At 47.2% G+C, this 18037-nt stretch overlaps 1 protein-coding gene across 1 annotated transcript in view; it reads left to right on the forward strand.

Annotated features, from left to right (window-relative positions):
- Positions 1-15900, forward strand: part of SORL1 (sortilin related receptor 1) — a 162350-nt gene extending 146450 nt beyond the window's left edge. The window contains exons 41-48 of the mRNA XM_052652557.1: positions 449-633; positions 4056-4175; positions 5088-5252; positions 6242-6416; positions 7407-7513; positions 11011-11203; positions 13969-14181; positions 15546-15900. Coding sequence (XP_052508517.1) covers positions 449-633; positions 4056-4175; positions 5088-5252; positions 6242-6416; positions 7407-7513; positions 11011-11203; positions 13969-14181; positions 15546-15613 — 1226 coding nt within the window. The 3' untranslated portion in view covers positions 15614-15900. The remainder of the gene's footprint in view (positions 1-448; positions 634-4055; positions 4176-5087; positions 5253-6241; positions 6417-7406; positions 7514-11010; positions 11204-13968; positions 14182-15545) is intronic.
- Positions 15901-18037: the final 2137 nt, after the last annotated feature.

Consider the following 18037-nt stretch of genomic DNA (forward strand, 5'->3'; position numbering starts at 1 on the left):
ACCCTCACAAGGCCAAATGGCTCTCCACAAGGATCGTATCAATTTATATCCACAGATGGTCAGCTTTAAAGGAATTTTTTCCATGCCCATGCACTGTGTTATTTGCAGTTTTCATTAATGAATCATGCCGAGTGAATTCATAAAATAATAAACTTCCTACATGAGAGACTCACTTAAATGGAGAGGTTACATTGGAAAAAATAGGTGGACTTCCCTAGTGGTCCAGGGGTTAAGATTCCATGCTAGTGGGTGAGAGTTCGATCCCTGATTGAGGAGCTAAGATCCTACATGCCGCATGGCACAGTCAAAAGATAAAAAGGAAAAAAAAAGATGTAAAAAAATAAGGTGTACATATAAAGACATGTGCAAAAGAAGATTTGTTTTTAATTTAAAAATTGAGTGTGCGTATAAAGACGACTGCTCCAACCCTTTGACCCTGTTTCCCCAGTTGGCAACCTGACAGCTCATACGCCCTACGAGATTTCTGCCTGGGCCAAGACCGACCTGGGGGACAGTCCTCTGGCATTCAAGCGTGTCACAACCAGAGGTGTCCGCCCACCTGCCCCGAGCCTCAAAGCCAAGGCCATCAATCAGACGGCAGTGGAATGCACCTGGACGGGCCCCAGGAATGTGGTAAGTCAGCCTGGATGACCTCTGCAGACTGAGGATGGACCCTCCTCTGGCACTAGACCACCAGACGCCCCCAGGGCTTCCCCCTGTCACTGCTCTTTTTTCCTTATCCCAAACACAAGCTACCCTCTTGGTCAGCTCTGGATTGCCTCCAAGAGGCACCTGACATCCCTTTCTACAACCTGGCCTGGCATCTAAGAAGAAAGAACCCCTGTTGTTTAAGCCGAGTATGAAGAGGGGTCACATTCCTGATCAGGCACTGCGGGGGGCGGTTCTTACCTGGGGATGGGTGAGAAGTCAGTTGCCTTGACAATGAGTATTGCACCTGAGGACCATGCCCGGGTTCGTCTCGCCCCTCCCCACCCGGGGGATCCCCCACCCACAGGTTGTCTTCTCAGGCGCCGCCCCCATAAGACATGCCTCCCTATTCATTCCAGGGTCCCTGCTGCACTTGTACTTGGGTCTTTTTGTTTCTTTTATTTATTCATTTTAATGCATTTGATGCACTGGGATTAGATCCGTGCTGCTTTTTGAGTCTGGTTTTGCCTTCCCTCCTCCCCAGTGCTCACCTTCCTTTGCTTTTAGGCACACCTTCTCAGGGCTGTTTTCATCCACCTCCTGCCTCTGCCCCGTGGCTCCTGCTCTGTCTTCCCTGCAAACCTTCCCCCTCCTGCTGTGCAGTCAAACCCTAGCTCTTCTACTTGGTCTCCTTCCCTTAAGAACTAAATCCCTGGAGTTGGTGCCATGCAGCCTGTTTCATCAGACACTGTGGATCTGATTTGATATCTTCTGTCTACTCTCATCTCCCTTGCTAGTTGATAAGATCTTGAAGGGAAGGGTCATTCTCTGAGTTTTCCATATGGGAAAGTGTGTGGGACTAAATCTGTAAGAATTCTCAGTGGCTGGTGAGGAGGAATTGGCCTCTGTCTTCTGAGGGTGCATCCAGTGTGCACTGAGGGCAGCACTGGTTCGTGGGGAAAGAAGCAAGGTTTGCCAGTAACTGTCTGTGTGCTCAGCCATGAAGAAGGAAGGGGAGGTGAGAGTTGTTGAGCACCTACTGTGTGCCGGGCATGATGCCCACGCTCCATCCACGGTCTCCCCCTTCCTACTTTTATCAGCTCTGTGGGGTAAATGTTTCTGCTCTACCAGTGAGGAGACCACGGCCCAGAGGGGTGAGGTCACTGGCCACAGTCAATGGTTAGTAAGCAGCAGACTGAGTTAGAGCTCAGGTCCAGCTGGAGTAACAGCCTGGGCGCTTCTGTTGAACCTCACTCTGAGGCAGGGATGGGGATGAGATGCCCAGAGCCACCCCTGGGCTCTGTTTTACCTGGAACTGGACTCTCCTCAGAGAGGGGCCTATGTTTCTGGTTTATGTGCCCAACTCAGGCCTGCCTACCTGTCACACCCAGCCATCTGCACAGAGTGGGCGTTGTGTATAGAGCACTAGTCTGCGACTTGATTTTGGTGTCTTATCACATGTGAACTTGGAGAAGGAGCCTCCTCCATGTTGAGTCTGCTTGCACTCATGGTAGCCTTCTGAGGGTCAGGGGCCCCTGGAGTGCCCTGAACGAAGCTCTCAGCTCTCACCTGTCTCCAGCTCACTGTGGATGCTGGAGTCTCACCCAGTGTTGTCTCCACCACAAGAGCTGTTCCCATCGCTGCAAGTGTGGCCTTCTTACACCCTGGTTCCCTGGGCTCTGGGGTCCCCTTTCCTGGCTCTTGGCTGGAGCCCCCATCACGTGGTGGCCACAGGCCCATCCTCTCCAGGGTCAGACCTGCCTGCACCCTGGGTGCCCCTCTGCTGTCCCATCTGAGATCGCTCGTTCCCCTATTCCTGCTCCATTCCTATTTGTTTATCTGGGACATGAGAATCCCTGATGGGTTTCCTGCACCCCCAGGGCTTCTCCAGACCTGTATGATTTTCAAGTCTCCTGTCTTACCACTTATATGCTCATGGAGAAAATGCCCTCTGTCTCTACCTTACAAAGAAAGCATCCTCACACTTACCCTGTTATAAACACTCCCAGGCTTCACTTTTCCCTCTACAAGGGCCATCAGACTGCCACCTCCTGCTTTAAACTGCGTGTATGTCACTTAGGGTTAAGAATGGCCACATAGAACAGGAGTGGCTTTCAACAGTTTATTTCCCTCCTAATTATGAGTTGTTCAGAGTTTGGAGTTCAACCATCCGGGGCTTCTATATCAGCAACATGATTTGATCCGTTTCCCAGGCCCTACCGACAAAGGTCTGTGTAGTCAAAGCTGTGGTTTTTCTTATATGGATGTGAGAGTTGGACCATAAAGAGGGCTGAGCACTGAAGAATTGATGCTTTCAAACTGTGGTGCCGGAGAAGACTCTTAGAGTCCTTTGGAAAGCAAGGAGATGAAACCAATTGATCCTAAAGGAAATTAACCCTGAATATTCATTGGAAGGACTGATGCTGAAGCTCCAGTACTTTGGCCACCTGATGCAAAGAGCTGACTCTTTGGAAAAGATTGAGAGGAAGATTGAGGGCAAAAGAAGGGGTGGGGGGGTGACAGAGAATGAGATGGTTGGGTGGCGTCACTGATTGAATGGACATGAGTTTGAGCAAACTCCAGGAGATGGTGAAGAACAGGGAAGCCTGGCTTGCTGCAGCCGATGGGGTTGCAAAGAGTTGAGCACACCTTAGTGACTGAACAACAACAGCCAGTGCCCTGCCACCCTGGCCTGTGGCAGGGCTTGCAGTCCAGGGCTTGGACTGGCCCACGTCACCGTGTGTACTCCAGGCAGCGGGAGGGGGAAGAAGTGCTCTCCCTGCATTTCCATGAGCCCCACTGAGGTCCCGCCCAGGATGTCTGCTAACATCTTGTTGACCATCCCTGTCACCTGGCCTCTCCTGCCTGGAGGAGGGAGGTGAGATGCGGGCTTGTTTCCAGGTAGCAACTCACTGAGAACCAGGATTCTGCTGCGGGGGGATGGGAGATCAGGGACCTGCTGGGCAGCCGGCAGTGTCTGCCCTCCCACCACACATTCTCTCCACCAGCTTGCACATTCGCTACCCCATCACACTAAAAGAGTGGCCCCACTTCTTGGTCATTCCCTCTTTTTCCCAGCTTATCATGCGGTCTTCTAGTATAGCTTCCAGGAGTTTTGTATTTACAACTCGTTATTTATAAATCTGTTTTTCTTCTTTGCCTGGCTTTCCTCAAGAAAGCGAGCTCTGAGGACAGAGACCACATCTTGTTTGTCTTCGTAGGTGGGAAGCCAGCCGCTGCCTGGCCCAGGGTGCCTTCTCTGTAAACGCTGATGAAATAGATGCCGAGTGAAGACTTCTTTGTGTGCTCATGTGGAGCAGTTCCCAGGGTCTTAAATCAGGGCTTTCATGAGAGTGAGGTCACTGGCCATTGAACTGGTGCCCTTTTCTGATCTCTCCTTTTACCAGGTTTACGGTATCTTCTATGCCACGTCCTTTCTTGACCTCTATCGCAACCCCAAGAGCTTGACTACTTCGCAGCACAACAGAACAGTCCTTGTCAGTGGGGACGAGCAGTATTTGTTTCTGGTAAGTTTCCTAATGCCAGGAGCACAGAGGAATATTTTATTTTTTGAGGAGGTCTTAATTGCAGGGCTCCAAGCTCAGACCTAGGACCTGGGGAGCTGGAGATGCAGATTCCAGGATCCGTGTGTGTGTGTGCGCGCGCGCGTGGGTGTGCATTCAGTGTGACGGGGTGGGAGGAGGGAAGGAGAGAGATGAGAGGATAGTTCCTCTCCACAAGCATCAGATTTTCACTTGAAGCGCAGACTGAACGGCCACTTAACCATCTGCAGCTCCCTTGTGCAGGACTGAGAACTTGGTAATGGGTCTCAGGAATAGATGAAAGCTTGTATCAGATTCCACTTCTAGGAATTTAGCCACACTTTTACCTGTGTGCCATAGGTATATGGAAAATCATGTTTGGGCTACTATTACTTGTGAAAACAAAAGATTTGAAACAAACATCTATCAGGAGAAGACTGGTTAAAAGTATGACAGCTCATCTTTGAGATGGAATACAGGGCAGTCATCCAGCACAAATACAACAAACTAAATGTACCGATTTGGAAAAATTCCCAAGCTGTATTATTAAGTAAAAGAACCAAAGAGCATAATTATGTGTGTAGTGGTTTTCCATTTGTGTAAAAAAGTTAAGGACAATAAGTTATACATACACACACATGCATAAGCACACACATGTATGTATGTGTGTATCTACACACACACACCCTCCCATCCCTGTGTATCTGTGCTTATATTTGCATGGGAAAATCATTACTAGTAGTGCCTGTGGGAAATGGATGAGAGATCTGGGGTAGGTGGGGGCTTATCCTGCATCTTTTTGTATGCCTTGAATTTTAACTGTGTACGTGTGTCACTGTTGTTGGGGAAAAAATGGTTTGCTGACCACTGCGTGAATTTGCGTGGTGTTTGTTTCAGGTCCGGGTGGTGGTGCCTTACCAGGGGCCGTCCTCTGACTATGTCGTGGTGAGGATGATCCCAGATAGCCGGCTTCCTCCCCGTCACCTGCACGTGGTCCATATGGGCAAAACCTCTGCTGTCATCAAGTGGGAATCCCCGTACGATTCTCCGGACCAGGACTTGGTGAGCAGGCCAGGCGTACTGGCGACCTTGCTTACTCTGGACGTGGTTTGGTCTGGGGGCAGGGGGGTCCTGTAATGGGGCAGGCAACCCAGGCCTGGTGCGTGGAGCTCAGCAGGAGGTTCCCCCCCATTTCTGCCTCACCAAAGACGGGATCCTCATAGGTATCTCCTCTTTGTGGTCATGTCCTGGCTGCTATATTGGTTTGTTCCTCCTTTTCTCTGCCTTCACCAACAGTTGGCCTGCAGGTTAAATCTAGCCCACTGCCTATTTTTCTAAATAAAGTTTTATTAGAACCAAGTTATACCCATTTGTTTACATGTTATCTATGGCTGCTTTCATGCTACAAACAAGAGAGTTGAGTAATTGTGGTACATACCATCTAACCTTCAAGGCTAAGATATTTACCATCTGAACCTTTATAAAAAAGTTTGCTGGCCCCTGCCCTAAGGTAGGGCTCCCTGGTGGCTCAGTGGTAAAGAATCCACTGGCCAGGGCAGAAGGCACGTGTTTGATCCCTGGGTTCGGAAGATCCCCTGGAGAAGGAAATGGCAACCTACTCCAGGATTCTTGCCTGAGAAATCCATGGACAGAGGATCCTGGCATGCTGCAGTCCTTGGGGTTGCAAGAATCTGATATTACTTGGCAACTAAACAACTGACCCTAAAAGAAGAGGCATTTATTCTAGAAACATCTCCCACTTTCACTTTCCCAGGCTGCTTTGACCTCCATCCCCTCACCCTCCCTGCCATCCCAGGGGTGGGTGGTTTTTTGGGATCATACTGATAATTCTGTGCACAGTTCTGTGCATGAATACTTGTTGTAAAGTTGGACCTGACCATCCCAGAGGCTTTCCAGAGTCAGATGTTGTGACCTATATTTTTGGGGGTCACAGCCACTGACATACTTCTGTCACTTGGGCCGCCACTGAACTTCAGAGTAGAAAAGGCCAGGTTTCTGATTACCATTAAGATGTCTTTTTCTTGTCCCAGTTATATGCAATCGCAGTTAAAGATCTGATAAGAAAGAGTGAGAGGAGCTACAAGGTGAAATCCCGCAACAGTACCGTGGAGTACACGCTGAACAAGTTGGAGCCTGGAGGGAAATATCACATCATTGTCCAGCTGGGGAACATGAGCAAAGACTCCAGTATCAAAATTACCACGGGTAAGCTGGTGAGAGATTAGAGGCCTTCTCACACAGCAGGGCCCCCTATTGCTGCTAGGACTTCTCAAGGTGTGGCATTTCTTTTTTTTCCTCTTTTATTTTTTTGAAGACATGGGATTTCCATCAGGACTTGCCCAGGAAGTGCAAAGATGACCCTCCAAATCCTGGCTGGGGCAGAGCTGTGCAGAGGCCCCAGGCTCTGGGCTGCAGGGTGGTGGCAGGGGCACCACGGGCAGGATAGTAGCTGTCATTTTCTATATTCTCTGTCCCCTGTGGTCTCCCTTCCCCTAGCTGGTTTTGACATTTTCAAGAGAGTTAGGAAATGAAACTGAATCTTTGCCCCTTAAAGCCAAACGTTGCATCTGTGCTGTGTACCTGGACTGAAGTCATAGTGGTTTCTAGGGCAATATGAGATGCAGAAATGGACAGAGACCAGGAACTGGTTAATACCTTAAAGGGTGATTTGCTGGCTCAGGTCAGGTTCAAGTTCATAGAGCAGGTAGTAAGCCCAGTAATTTGGACAGCAGACAACATCAGGAGTAACAGTATTGGAGGCTGGCAGTGTGGACTGTGGGCCTGGAACATACTTGGTGGTCATTCCGGAGCTCTGTCTTCGGGCTGAGCTCTCTAGGCCCTCACTGAGCCCCTCTGGAATTTGGGGCAGGAAAGCAGGCTGGAACCAGAGCAGAAGTGCAGGCAGGCTTTGGACTAGTCCAGCCTCACCCCATCCCCATTTGTTTTTGACCATCTTTTGGTCTAAGGGCTACTAAATTAGATACCATCCAAATTTCTTGGCTAAAGACATAACAACAAAGTAGCTGTCAGGTAAAGTGTCTAGACTGCTAGGCTGTGTACTAAGTGGATATATGTGGTTTCTTTCCCCTTAACTAATTCCTTTAGGGTTGGTGTTATTTCATCAGCCTTTGATGGACAAGCAGAGACTCACATGTATAGCCACTAACTGTCTCTTTCTTCATCTTTCATTTTCAGTTTCATTATTAGCACCTGATGCCTTAAAAATCATAACAGAAAATGACCACGTCCTTCTGTTTTGGAAGAGCCTAGCTTTGAAAGAAAAGTATTTTAATGAAAGCAGGGTAAGTTCTCCCTCCTTTTCAATGGCTTTGGAAATCTAATTGAAATGCCGTTTTGGAGATGAGCTCGTTAACAGCCTGCTGGCATAGATGGAGTCCAAAGAAAGAATAGGGCAGGGGAGTGAACGTGAGAATTAAAGGACCATTTTCGATGGGATTGCTAATTAGCCAAATGTTTATACTGCCCATTAAAGATGCGAATCTCTGCACTAAGCACTTTTCAGTCGTGAACTGGTCGTCCCCTGAAAGACAGCGAAATGGGCTGGAGTCCTCGCTCTGCTTGCTAGAGCTTGACTGGGACTCAGCAGCGGCACTCAGGGCCCATCTCTCCCAGATAGTCTGAGGGCAGGGCCATGGTATGGCTTCAGTACAGGGGAGCCGAGCTGCGCTGCCAACCTGGAATCCCATCAGTTTCTTTCCAGTGAACAGGAGGTGCTTGAAGGTAGTCTGTTGACATATGAAAAACGCCGTGTTTTGTTGTTAGCAGGCCAATTACTATATTCACAGCAGGAGATAGGAGGAGGCGTGTGGCACCTGGAAACAGATTTGCCACCCAAGGGTCTTGAATGAAGCTGCTTGGCTCCATTGTGAGCAGAGCATTGTGAGCTAAATAGAGACACAATAAAAATCAACAACGGCTTTTTTGGGTTATGATGTCCACAAAGACCCCAGTGGCTTTAAATCATCACAGTGTAATGCCAGAAGCAAAGAGAAATTCAGTGTGTAAATTCTTCACAACTCTCACAACGGTGACATATAAATAGTTAATATACATAAGTATAAAGAAGGCTTTCAAACAAATTCAAAACAGAAATACAACTCTTGAAAAATGCAGATTTGAACTGTGCACGTCCACAGATAGCCTACAGTACAGTAAGTCCCCTATACATGAACCTTCAAACTGTGAACTTGCGAAGATGCGAACGTGGGTTCACATGTCCAGTCACGTAAGTTAGTTCACATGGCTGGGGGGTTGTCACGTGTGCATCCTCAAGTGGTTGTGCATTTGTGTACTTTAGTGTACTGTATAGAGTGGGTTTCACTGGTAGCTCAGATGGTAAGGAATCTGCCTCCAATGCAAGGGACCCAGGTTCAATCCCTGGGTCAGAAAGATCCCTTGGAGAAGGGAATTGGTACCCACTCCAGTATTTTTGCCTGGAGAATTCCATGGAATGAGAAGGCTGGCGGGCTACAGTCCACGGGGTCGCAAAGAGTCAGACACGACGGAGTGACTAACACTTTCACTTTTCACTGTATAGAGTACAGTAGTGCCGCATCTTTATTTCCAGCCCAGGATGTCCAGATGTGGATGGTTTAGTCGCTAAGTTGTGTCCGACTCTTTGCGACCCCGTGGACTCTAGCCCACCAGGCTCCTTTGTCCATGGATTTCCCAGGCAAGAATACTGGAGTGGTTGTCATTTCCTTCTCCAGGGGGTCTTTTCGACCCAGGGATTGAACCCAGGCCACTTGCGTTGCAGGCAGTTTGTTCACTGACTGAGCCAGGAGGGAAACCCTGGAATGGCCAGAAGGAAGCGTAAAAGTAGTGGTATAGAGCCAATTGTGTTAGTCGGGTACCTAGGCTAACTTTGTTGAACTTAACGAACAAATTGGACTTACAAATGCACTCTCTGAATGGAACTTGTTCGTCTGTAGGGGACTTAATATACCAGACAGTCTGCAGATAGTTGGATCCAAAGATGCAGACGACGAGTCCAGAGGAAGCACTCTAAGTCATTCTCGGATTTTTGAGGGTCAGAGCCCCCACTGCCACAGTGTTCAAGGGTCAGCTTATTCTCATTTTGAATAAGGTGCAGGTAACAAAGTTAAGAGTTTCAAGCAACAGTGAGCAAAAGAAAATAGTTTCAGCTCCACTAGGAATCTAAACTTGCAACAAGACACAGCACTTTCACATTACACTGACAAAAGTTTTGGGGAGGGATAGTTATTCATGCATTGGAGAAGGAAATGGCAACCCACTCCAGTGTTCTTGCCTGGAGAATCCCAGGGACGGCGGAGCCTGGTGGGCTGCCATCTACGGGGTTGCACAGAGTCGGACACGACTGAAGGGACTTAGCAGCAGCAGCAGTTAATAGTAAGAGGGTCATAGTTGGAAAGAGGAGCCCCCTGGGAGAATGAATGGGCTCCATATTCTGTAGGGCACTTACAGTAGGTATCAGAAGCATTGAAAATGTGACATCCTTCGATCCAGTAATCCTTCTAGGATTTTACTCTAAGGAAACAATATGCATAAAGAATTCTATTTATAACAGTAATTAAGAAGAGATAACCTAATGCCCACCAGAAAAGGATCAGTCCAGTAAATTTTGGGTGGCTAGCATTTGTATCATTTTCCATTTTTTTAAATACCTTTATGTGTTTTGCAAATGTCCTATATCACATATATGTTAGATAGAAGATAATAAATGCTAGTTACTAGTTTATAGACAAGGATGTAGGAGTGGGGATTCCAGGCAGGTGGTCCAGGACACCCAGCTGTCATCAGGGTGGCAGGAGCCCAGCTTTATAAAGGTTGGGCTTGCAGTCAGTATTCCATTCCCATCGGAGGGTTCTGGCCTAAGCTGGACGGGTCCTTCTTCCTGCTGCCTGACTTGGAGTTCAAAGAAGGTGCAGGTCAACAGAACAAGAACCAGGAGATCATGATTATGCTGTGGGGCCCAATATGTGAGTAGAGATAGAGAGGAGAAGGGGTTTTGCGGGGACAGAGGAGGTGCCGGTAGCTCTGATGCTGGAAAACTTGGAGACTGACCTAGAAGTCTGGAAGTCAGTCCTGGTCCCAGCCAGCATGCTGGGTTCGGGCTGTTCCAAGAGGGACTTTCCCAGCACAGGAGCCAAGGACTCGCGCTGAGCCAGTCTAAGTCAGAGGCATATTCCATACTCCCCCAGTGAACAGATGTGAGCTGCTGTGGTGCTGCTGGGTTCAAGGCCAGGCTGGACTGGGGCTAAGATCAGCTTGGAAGAGTAGGAAAGAAAGGAGATAGGAAGTGAGCTGGCAGCTGACAGTGGAGTTCCCACAGGCTGTTTTAAGGAGCAATGTCTCATTTTCACTATTGCAAATTCCTCTTTTTTTTTTAAACCTCATGGCTGAAATCCACTGCTGCCTGGATTAGTCCAATCCCATTACAGTGAACTGTTGCTTTAATTGTATGGATTCTTTGTGGCATTTAAACATTCCTGGAGATGAGTGAACCCACCAGAACTTTAAAAAATCAGTGTTTGTTAAAATGACTTTTGTTTTTCCACTTCTGCTACGTTGCTCAGAAGCAGACGTGGTAGTTATTTGAGACTTTAGGGATGAGAAAATGCCCATTTTCTGAATCTAATCTCAGTGATAATGTACAAAGAACTGGTACGAAACTCAGAGTGCTTTAACATCTATCAGTCCCTGCAGGAAGGAGCTTATATAAAGTTGTAACCTGTAGCAGAAGCTGTCGGTTTCCTTGTTTAACTTCCTGAGCAGTCCCTCCTGTGTTTGTTTTCAGGGCTACGAGATACACATGTTTGATAGTGTCATGAATATCTCAGCTTACCTTGGGAATACTACTGACAATTTCTTTAAAATTTCCAACCTGAAACTGGGTCATAATTATACTTTCACTGTCCAAGCACAATGTCTTTTCGGGAGCCAGATCTGTGGGGAGCCTGCGGTCCTGCTTTATGATGAGTTGGGGTCTGGTAAGTCACTGTTGCTACCATTTCCTGGGAGATATATCAAGGATGTAGCGTGGTTTGATGAACATGTGCGTGCGTGCTCAGATGCTTCAGTTAGACTCTTTGTGAGCCTATGAACTGTAGCCCTCCAGGCTCCTCAGTCCATGGGATTCTCCAGGCAAAAATACTGCAGTGGGTTTCCATGTCCTCCTCCAGAGGATCTTCCTGACCCAGGGATCGAACCCGCATCTCGTGTCTCCTGCATTGGCAGGCAGGTTCTTTACCCCTAGCGCCACGTGGCAAACCCTTGATGGACATGTGTCTTTCTAAAAACGCATTTGAAATACTCTTGCAGTGCTAAAAAAAAATCGTTTATGCATCAGCTTAATCAGGCATTGGTTTATTTAACAAATCCTACCCTAGTCAGGCATGCTGTGAGGTGCTAGGGTTACAAGGTGACCATATTCTGAATGTAAGTCAGAAGAAAGGAAATGTTTTGTTTAAAAAGGAGATTCTATTTGAGAAGCCGTAGCTTAATGAGTTTTGTTTTTATTTTCTGGAGGACCTTTCAGAGCCTCTAGTATGCTAATATTCCCCATGATTTTCCAAGTCAATAGATTATCTCATCACAGTGTCACTGACTTCCCAGCCTTCCCTCCGTCTTTGCCATCACCCTCAGATCACATCTTGAGGTCAGTCTGGGATCTCTGTCTTCTGGATGCTGACAGACAGCAGTGTGAGGCCATGCTTATGGCAAGGGAGAGGAACCTCCGATTTACACAGAAATTCTGCTCAGGTCGTAATAGCTTACCCAGGATTTCAACAAGTGTTTTGCCACTGGTCTATTTAGTTACATTCACTCTCAGTCAACAGCCAACCAGTGCTTAAGCTCAGAATCTTATGTTAGACCTGTTGTCTGTTCCACCACCCTTCCTGGCGTGGCTCCTCGGGGAATAACCTATCCTTGGCATCCCTCTAAAAGAGGGAGAGCTTGGGACTTTCCTAGTGGCGCAGTGGATGGGAACCCGCCTGACAGGGCAGGGGACGTAGGTTCCATCCCTGGGCCAGGAAGATTCCACGTGCCGAGGAGCAGCGAAGTCCATGCACCATACACAGCTGCTGAGCCCGCCCTCTAGAGCCCGAGCGATGCGACTGCTACAGCCTGTGTGCCTAGACCCCGTGCATCGTGGCACGAGAAGCACTGCAATAAGAAGCCCACGTACTGCAGCTGGGAAATAGGCCCTGCTCGCCACAGCGAGAGAAAGCCCATGCGCAGCAGTAAAGGCCCAGCGGGGCCAAAATAGATAAATAAATAAAAACTGTAAAAGGAAACCTGGTACATCACAACCCTTTGGAGAATTGTAGCCCGTTCGCAGGTCTATAAAGTTCCTACACAAAACAACCAACTAATGTGTCTTAAGCAGAGCCTCCTTTTTAAGTAAAACCAAGTAGCAACCTGTGAAATAGACTTTGGGGGAAAACTGCCGTGAGGACATGTGCCAGCTGCCTTTGTAAAACCAGGATTGTCAGGTGGGAGAGTTGCTCGGGTGGACGTTTCCTTGGAGCACATCCTGCCCTGTGATGCTCGCATCCCCTTGGAGGTGGGTGGGGGTGGGAACGCACTCCATCTCTGTTGCCTCTGCCATGCTGGCTTCCTCTTGACTGCTCCAGCCCAGAGCTTTCCCCCTGGTTACCACTTCACAGTTGAGGTTAGGTTGGGACACGTGACAGACTGGGGAGAGTTTTGTCTAGTAAAGTCAGTGGTGAAGGAAATGAAAGACATGGATATTGAATTGTTATATCAGGCTTGCAGGAAATGGCTGTTCTCTGGCTCATCTTTATGGGGACCTGTTGTGATGAATCCCTGTGTGACTACTGAACTTCCCCCATGAGGAGGAGGCCTGGCCCCATCTTCTCACCCTGCACCAGGGAGCAGCGTCAAGGCTAATGAGGCTTCTCATGGAGACCAAGGAAGTCCACTTTGCTTCCTTAGCTAAAACTGACTCACATGACTGTGTTCCTGCCGCAGGCTCAGACTTTCCCCAGGGTTTCTGCCATACAAAGTCTGCCCTTTTCAGAAAGACTGGCTCAAACCCAACAGAGTCCTGTTGCTATAACCGTATCCGTACATCATGAAGCTAGTATTTGTTGAAGACAATGGGAAGGCAATATCACTGATAGGTTATAGACACCCAAAAGGCTTTGCAGAGAGCTTTTAAAAAATGTTAAATGTATATGGAAAGATTCCCTCTTTCTCTTTTAAGTAAAAAATAAACCTCATAAAACTTCACGAGCTGTTAAGTCAGTATTGCAGTAAAGGAATCTCGTTTGTATCACTTAATGGAGCTTCAGGTAATTGCAGTTCAGAGTGACTTTGGTGCCAAGTAGGGGGAAATAATTGCAATCTCGTTAATTAGTGGTCTGATTTCACATCCTCTTATGTAAGGCAAGCAAGTGGTCTTAAGTAATAATGCTAATGAAATCAGTGTTGATACCCCAACAAAGGTCTCCCTTCCAAGAGATTATCTAAATAACCAACGAGGCAGTGATTAGGAGCCTGATGTAATTACCGTATTTGCACGCATGAGGCCTGTCCTCCATCAGCTCGTGGTGAGGAGTTGGGAAACATTCGGATGGCACGTGTAGGAACGTGCCCCATGGGACAGGCGATTCGGGCAGCTGCTGCAGACTCTCGGCATCGTTTGGGTGGCTCGCAAGGCGCGGGGTGGCCTGGTCCTTTCTCCTGCCCTCCCATGGGAGCCTTATGGGTTGGTGTCTTGCTTTGGCAGGTGGCGATGCGTCAGTGATCCAGGCTGCCAGATCTACCGACGTAGCTGCCGTGGTGGTCCCCATCTTGTTCCTGATCCTGCTGAGCCTGGGCGTCGGGTTCGCCATCCTATACACAAAGCATCGGAGGCTGCAGAGCAGCTTCACAGCTTTCGCCAACAGCCACTACAGTTCCAGGCTGGGCTCAGCCATCTTCTCCTCGGGGGATGACCTGGGTGAGTGGGGCAGGGTGCAAAGTTCTCCCTCCTGGGGTGGACCCCACAAGGCCAGGGGCTTGCTGAGGAATTGCCTACCTTGAGCTCATCTTTTGATGCTAGCGGAGTTCTTCATTAACCAATAATCCCACTGCTTTGGGATGAATCAGTCGGAGCCCTTTATTTTGCAATTGCTTCTAAATTAAAATACCAGTCCTCTGTTCAGTGGGGGCTTCCCTGGTGGCTCAGTGGTAAAGAATGCATCTGCCAGTGCAGGAGATGTGTGTTTGATCCCTGGTCTGGGAAGATCCCCTGGAGAAGGAAATGGCAACCCCCTCCAGTATTCTTGCCTGGGAAAGCCCATGGACAGAGGAGACTGGTGGGCTACAGCCCATGGGGTCACAAAAGAGTTGGACACAACTGAGCAACTGAACAAAACTGTTCAATAGCATGCCCAAGACAGGAGTTCTGTCAAAGGTGGGAGCTTGCCTTGTACACAAAGGGTGGGTGGACCCTGCCTGGGCTTTGGGTGTTCCCAAAGTGGCAGCAGATTCTCAAGAATTTCCGACCCCTCTCATCCCTCGCAGATGGAGGTCTGACATCTTTGGAGATGTTTGTCTTGACTGACAAAAAGCCATGCTTTCTTCATCGGTCTCTGTCTAAATTACCCTTCCCATCATGCTGTTTCTCTCTCCCGTGGCTAGCGCAACCTCACTGGCTGTTCTTCTTTTACATATTGGTGGTATATGACCTGGGGAAGAGAAGGAAATGTCCCCGTTCTTATATAAATGTATGTGTGCTCAAATTCCAAAATGCTCATGGAGGAAGTAAACTACTTAATAAATAAAATTAACTCATTTCTGACCGGGGGATTTTTGCAAAACTAATGCCTGTGACTGGTAATTTTTATTTTGGCCAGCCAAAGATTAATTCTGGTTATTTCTTTGTGAGTTACTACAATTACTAGGTATACCTGACACACCTGTAAAGCCTGAAGGAGCTTTTCGGCCAGCCCAGTGTGTATGAAACATACGGTGACTTTCACCATGCTGGCATAGGGTGTGGATGACTCAAACTGGGGCACCTAAGCCACTCACTGGAATTTGGGATGGATAAGAAGATCCCCTGTCTTTAAATTTACTTTCCTTTTTCGGTTAAGTTCAAGCTATCCTGAGAAGAAGGTTGGCCAGCTGTTGATGGGGAGCAGGTGACCCAAGAATGTCAGAAGCTGGGCTGGTTTCAGCACTGATTCTTGTGCCTGGCTGGCTCTCCTGCTGCCTTTGCTAGCTGGGGCTTGTGATGTAGGGATGGGGGTCAGCGGCGGGAGGTGGGGGTTAGGCAGAAGTGCCCTAGAACTCACCAAAGACTGACTGTCTTGCCTTTAGGGGAGGACGATGAAGATGCTCCGATGATAACTGGATTTTCCGACGACGTCCCCATGGTGATAGCCTGAAAGAGCTTTCCTCACTAGAAACCAAATGTTGTAAATATTTTATTTGATAAAGATAGTTGATGGTTTATTTTAAAAGATGCACTTTGAGTTGCATATGTTATTTTTATATGGGCCAAAAACAAAACAAAAAACGAAAAAAAAAAGGAAAGAAAGGAATGAATAAACTTTGTCGTAATCAACTGTGAACTTCAAACCAGGTTGATTTTAGTAACCAAATTGCTTTGATTTGATATTAATATAGTCTTACAGGGCTGTGCTTACTGGGCATGCTTTTAAGTCTGTGAGATAATTTTGGTTCAATAAATTGGCCATTCTTTTTATTTTTCTAAGACGCAGAAATGTATTTAATAAAGACTTCAAGAGATAGTGATGGGTAGAACCCCTCCTCCTTGAAAGTAAGCTCAAATTTAAATTTTTGTTTGCAGGTAGTTTATACGAAAGTGTTTGGGTGTATGAAGGGGGGACATTTCTTTTATTTTGTTAATTTATTGGGACTGTGTGTAGGGCCAGGCTTCAGTGGTCATCTGACACCACAAAATTTATGAGCACCCCTGCCTGCAGGGTTGGACGATGAAGAACAGAAGCAGTTTTGTTGCCATTCCGGAAACAATCCATTTTTATTCGCTCGTGTGTCACACGATGGTGTTTGGCAGAAGAGCCTGCTGAGTCATTGCTCCATTTCCGCTAAACAGAGCTGTAGCTTGGGAAGCCCTGCAAGCAGCCCTTCTTTCTTATGCTAATGGATGGACTCTCGCTGCACACACCTTTGTGCAAGACGTAGCTTTCACAGCTACAAAATGATAACGCTGCTTTGTTCTACTCTGGTGTCATTGTCATTGCAACAAATTACTCTGGCTGTGGGAGAGAGTTCTACATCTGTGCCATGATAGCTACACTGGCAGATATAGTACCTAATTTTTCCGTTTTTTTTGGGGGGGGTTATTTTATTTTGGTTTGCTTTTACTTACCACTGAAGAATCTCAAATGGAAAGGTTTATGTTTGTGTTGAGGTGGCCACTCACTGCCCTTAAAAATCCACACTGATATATGCAGTCACTTTGAATTGGGTCAGTGCCTTCTTGCTCTTTTTTTTTTTTTTTTTTTAATTCTCTTCTTTCACCTCCCTCGCCTGTACCCCTGCCCAATTTTAAGAGAAAATGCTATGCACCCTTACAGGAGATGTGTGAATTCGAGACCATTCAATCTAGCTTGCAGTAGCAGCAGTGCTAGAATTGATGTTCTTTGTAAGATAAGCTGTGCTGTATCCTTCTGCCTTTCAATGCCTCCCCTGTATTCAAACCATGGCCTCTTGGTAGGTGTGTGAGATCCAGTGGGGACTGATGCCCACTCTTGAGACCTACTGTTGTCAGCCCCAGTGTGCAGCATTGTTGTGATGCCTACTGTATGCACCTCACTGCAGAAGTTCTTCGCAGCTGAGAAGCAGTGAGCTCTGGGGCTATCTATTCCAAAGTCATGCTTTGGCATAGTGTCCCTCACCTGCAGGCTTTGTTAAAACCCCATCGAAACCCTCTTTGATGCAACACATCACCCTCTCGCAAGTCTTTTGCTTTCTTTTAACCAAGAGTATCATTCTTGGCTGATAACATAGTTTTATTCTACCTGGGGAGTGTTTGGGAAACAAAGAGCTAATTAAAGTGTTTTTAGTTAAAAAATTTTTTATTTGTGTATATATATGTTTTGCTTGAGGAGTATTTTCAACTGTAGATGTTAGGATGTTGCGAATGGTGGTAAATGACTAGCCTTCTTCCAGCATGATTTCCTTCTCTTTCCTGTGTTATGTTTTGAAAGACTGGAATTTCTTTGGCTTTATCTAGTGTCTTGCTTTGGAGTTTCATTCAAAACTCCGAGCCCTACCACCTTCCCTTTTAAATAAGCACTTTAAGTAACTGAAAGATGAATGGTCCGGTTGAGAGGCAAGTCATTTAATCGAACCACTAGAAAGTCTATTTTCTTGTTTTTCTTTCCCTGCCAAATTTGGGGGGCATTTGTGAAAGCTGATATCAAAGGCGCTGAGATTTTATATTTAGTTCTTCCTTAGGCAAGCCTTTCTACCGAGCACATGTCTCCAGTTGGCAGCTTGAGATATTTCTGAGCGTCCGAGTCTTGTTCCCAGTGCCTGCCAATGCTTAGTGCACCGTACTGTATAGACTGGCCATCACCCCTCTCCTTGGAAAATGCCACTGGGCTGTTTGAGAACAAGCAGCCTTTTAGGGCTAGAGTATTTTATATAAACAGAAGAGCTAAGTTCCCGAAGACTAAGCTAGACCGATGCAGCTATGTGTAAATTGTATATTTTTATGAACTATTGAAGCACGCACTGTCACCTCCCTCTGCATAGCTTTGTGAGGTTTTGATGTATATATGCCGTCTGTGAGAGTCCCGAGGTGGGAGGGACAAGAGGAA

Source organism: Budorcas taxicolor, chromosome 15 (genome assembly GCF_023091745.1).
Source record: "Budorcas taxicolor isolate Tak-1 chromosome 15, Takin1.1, whole genome shotgun sequence".
Taxonomy (NCBI): domain Eukaryota; kingdom Metazoa; phylum Chordata; class Mammalia; order Artiodactyla; family Bovidae; genus Budorcas; species Budorcas taxicolor.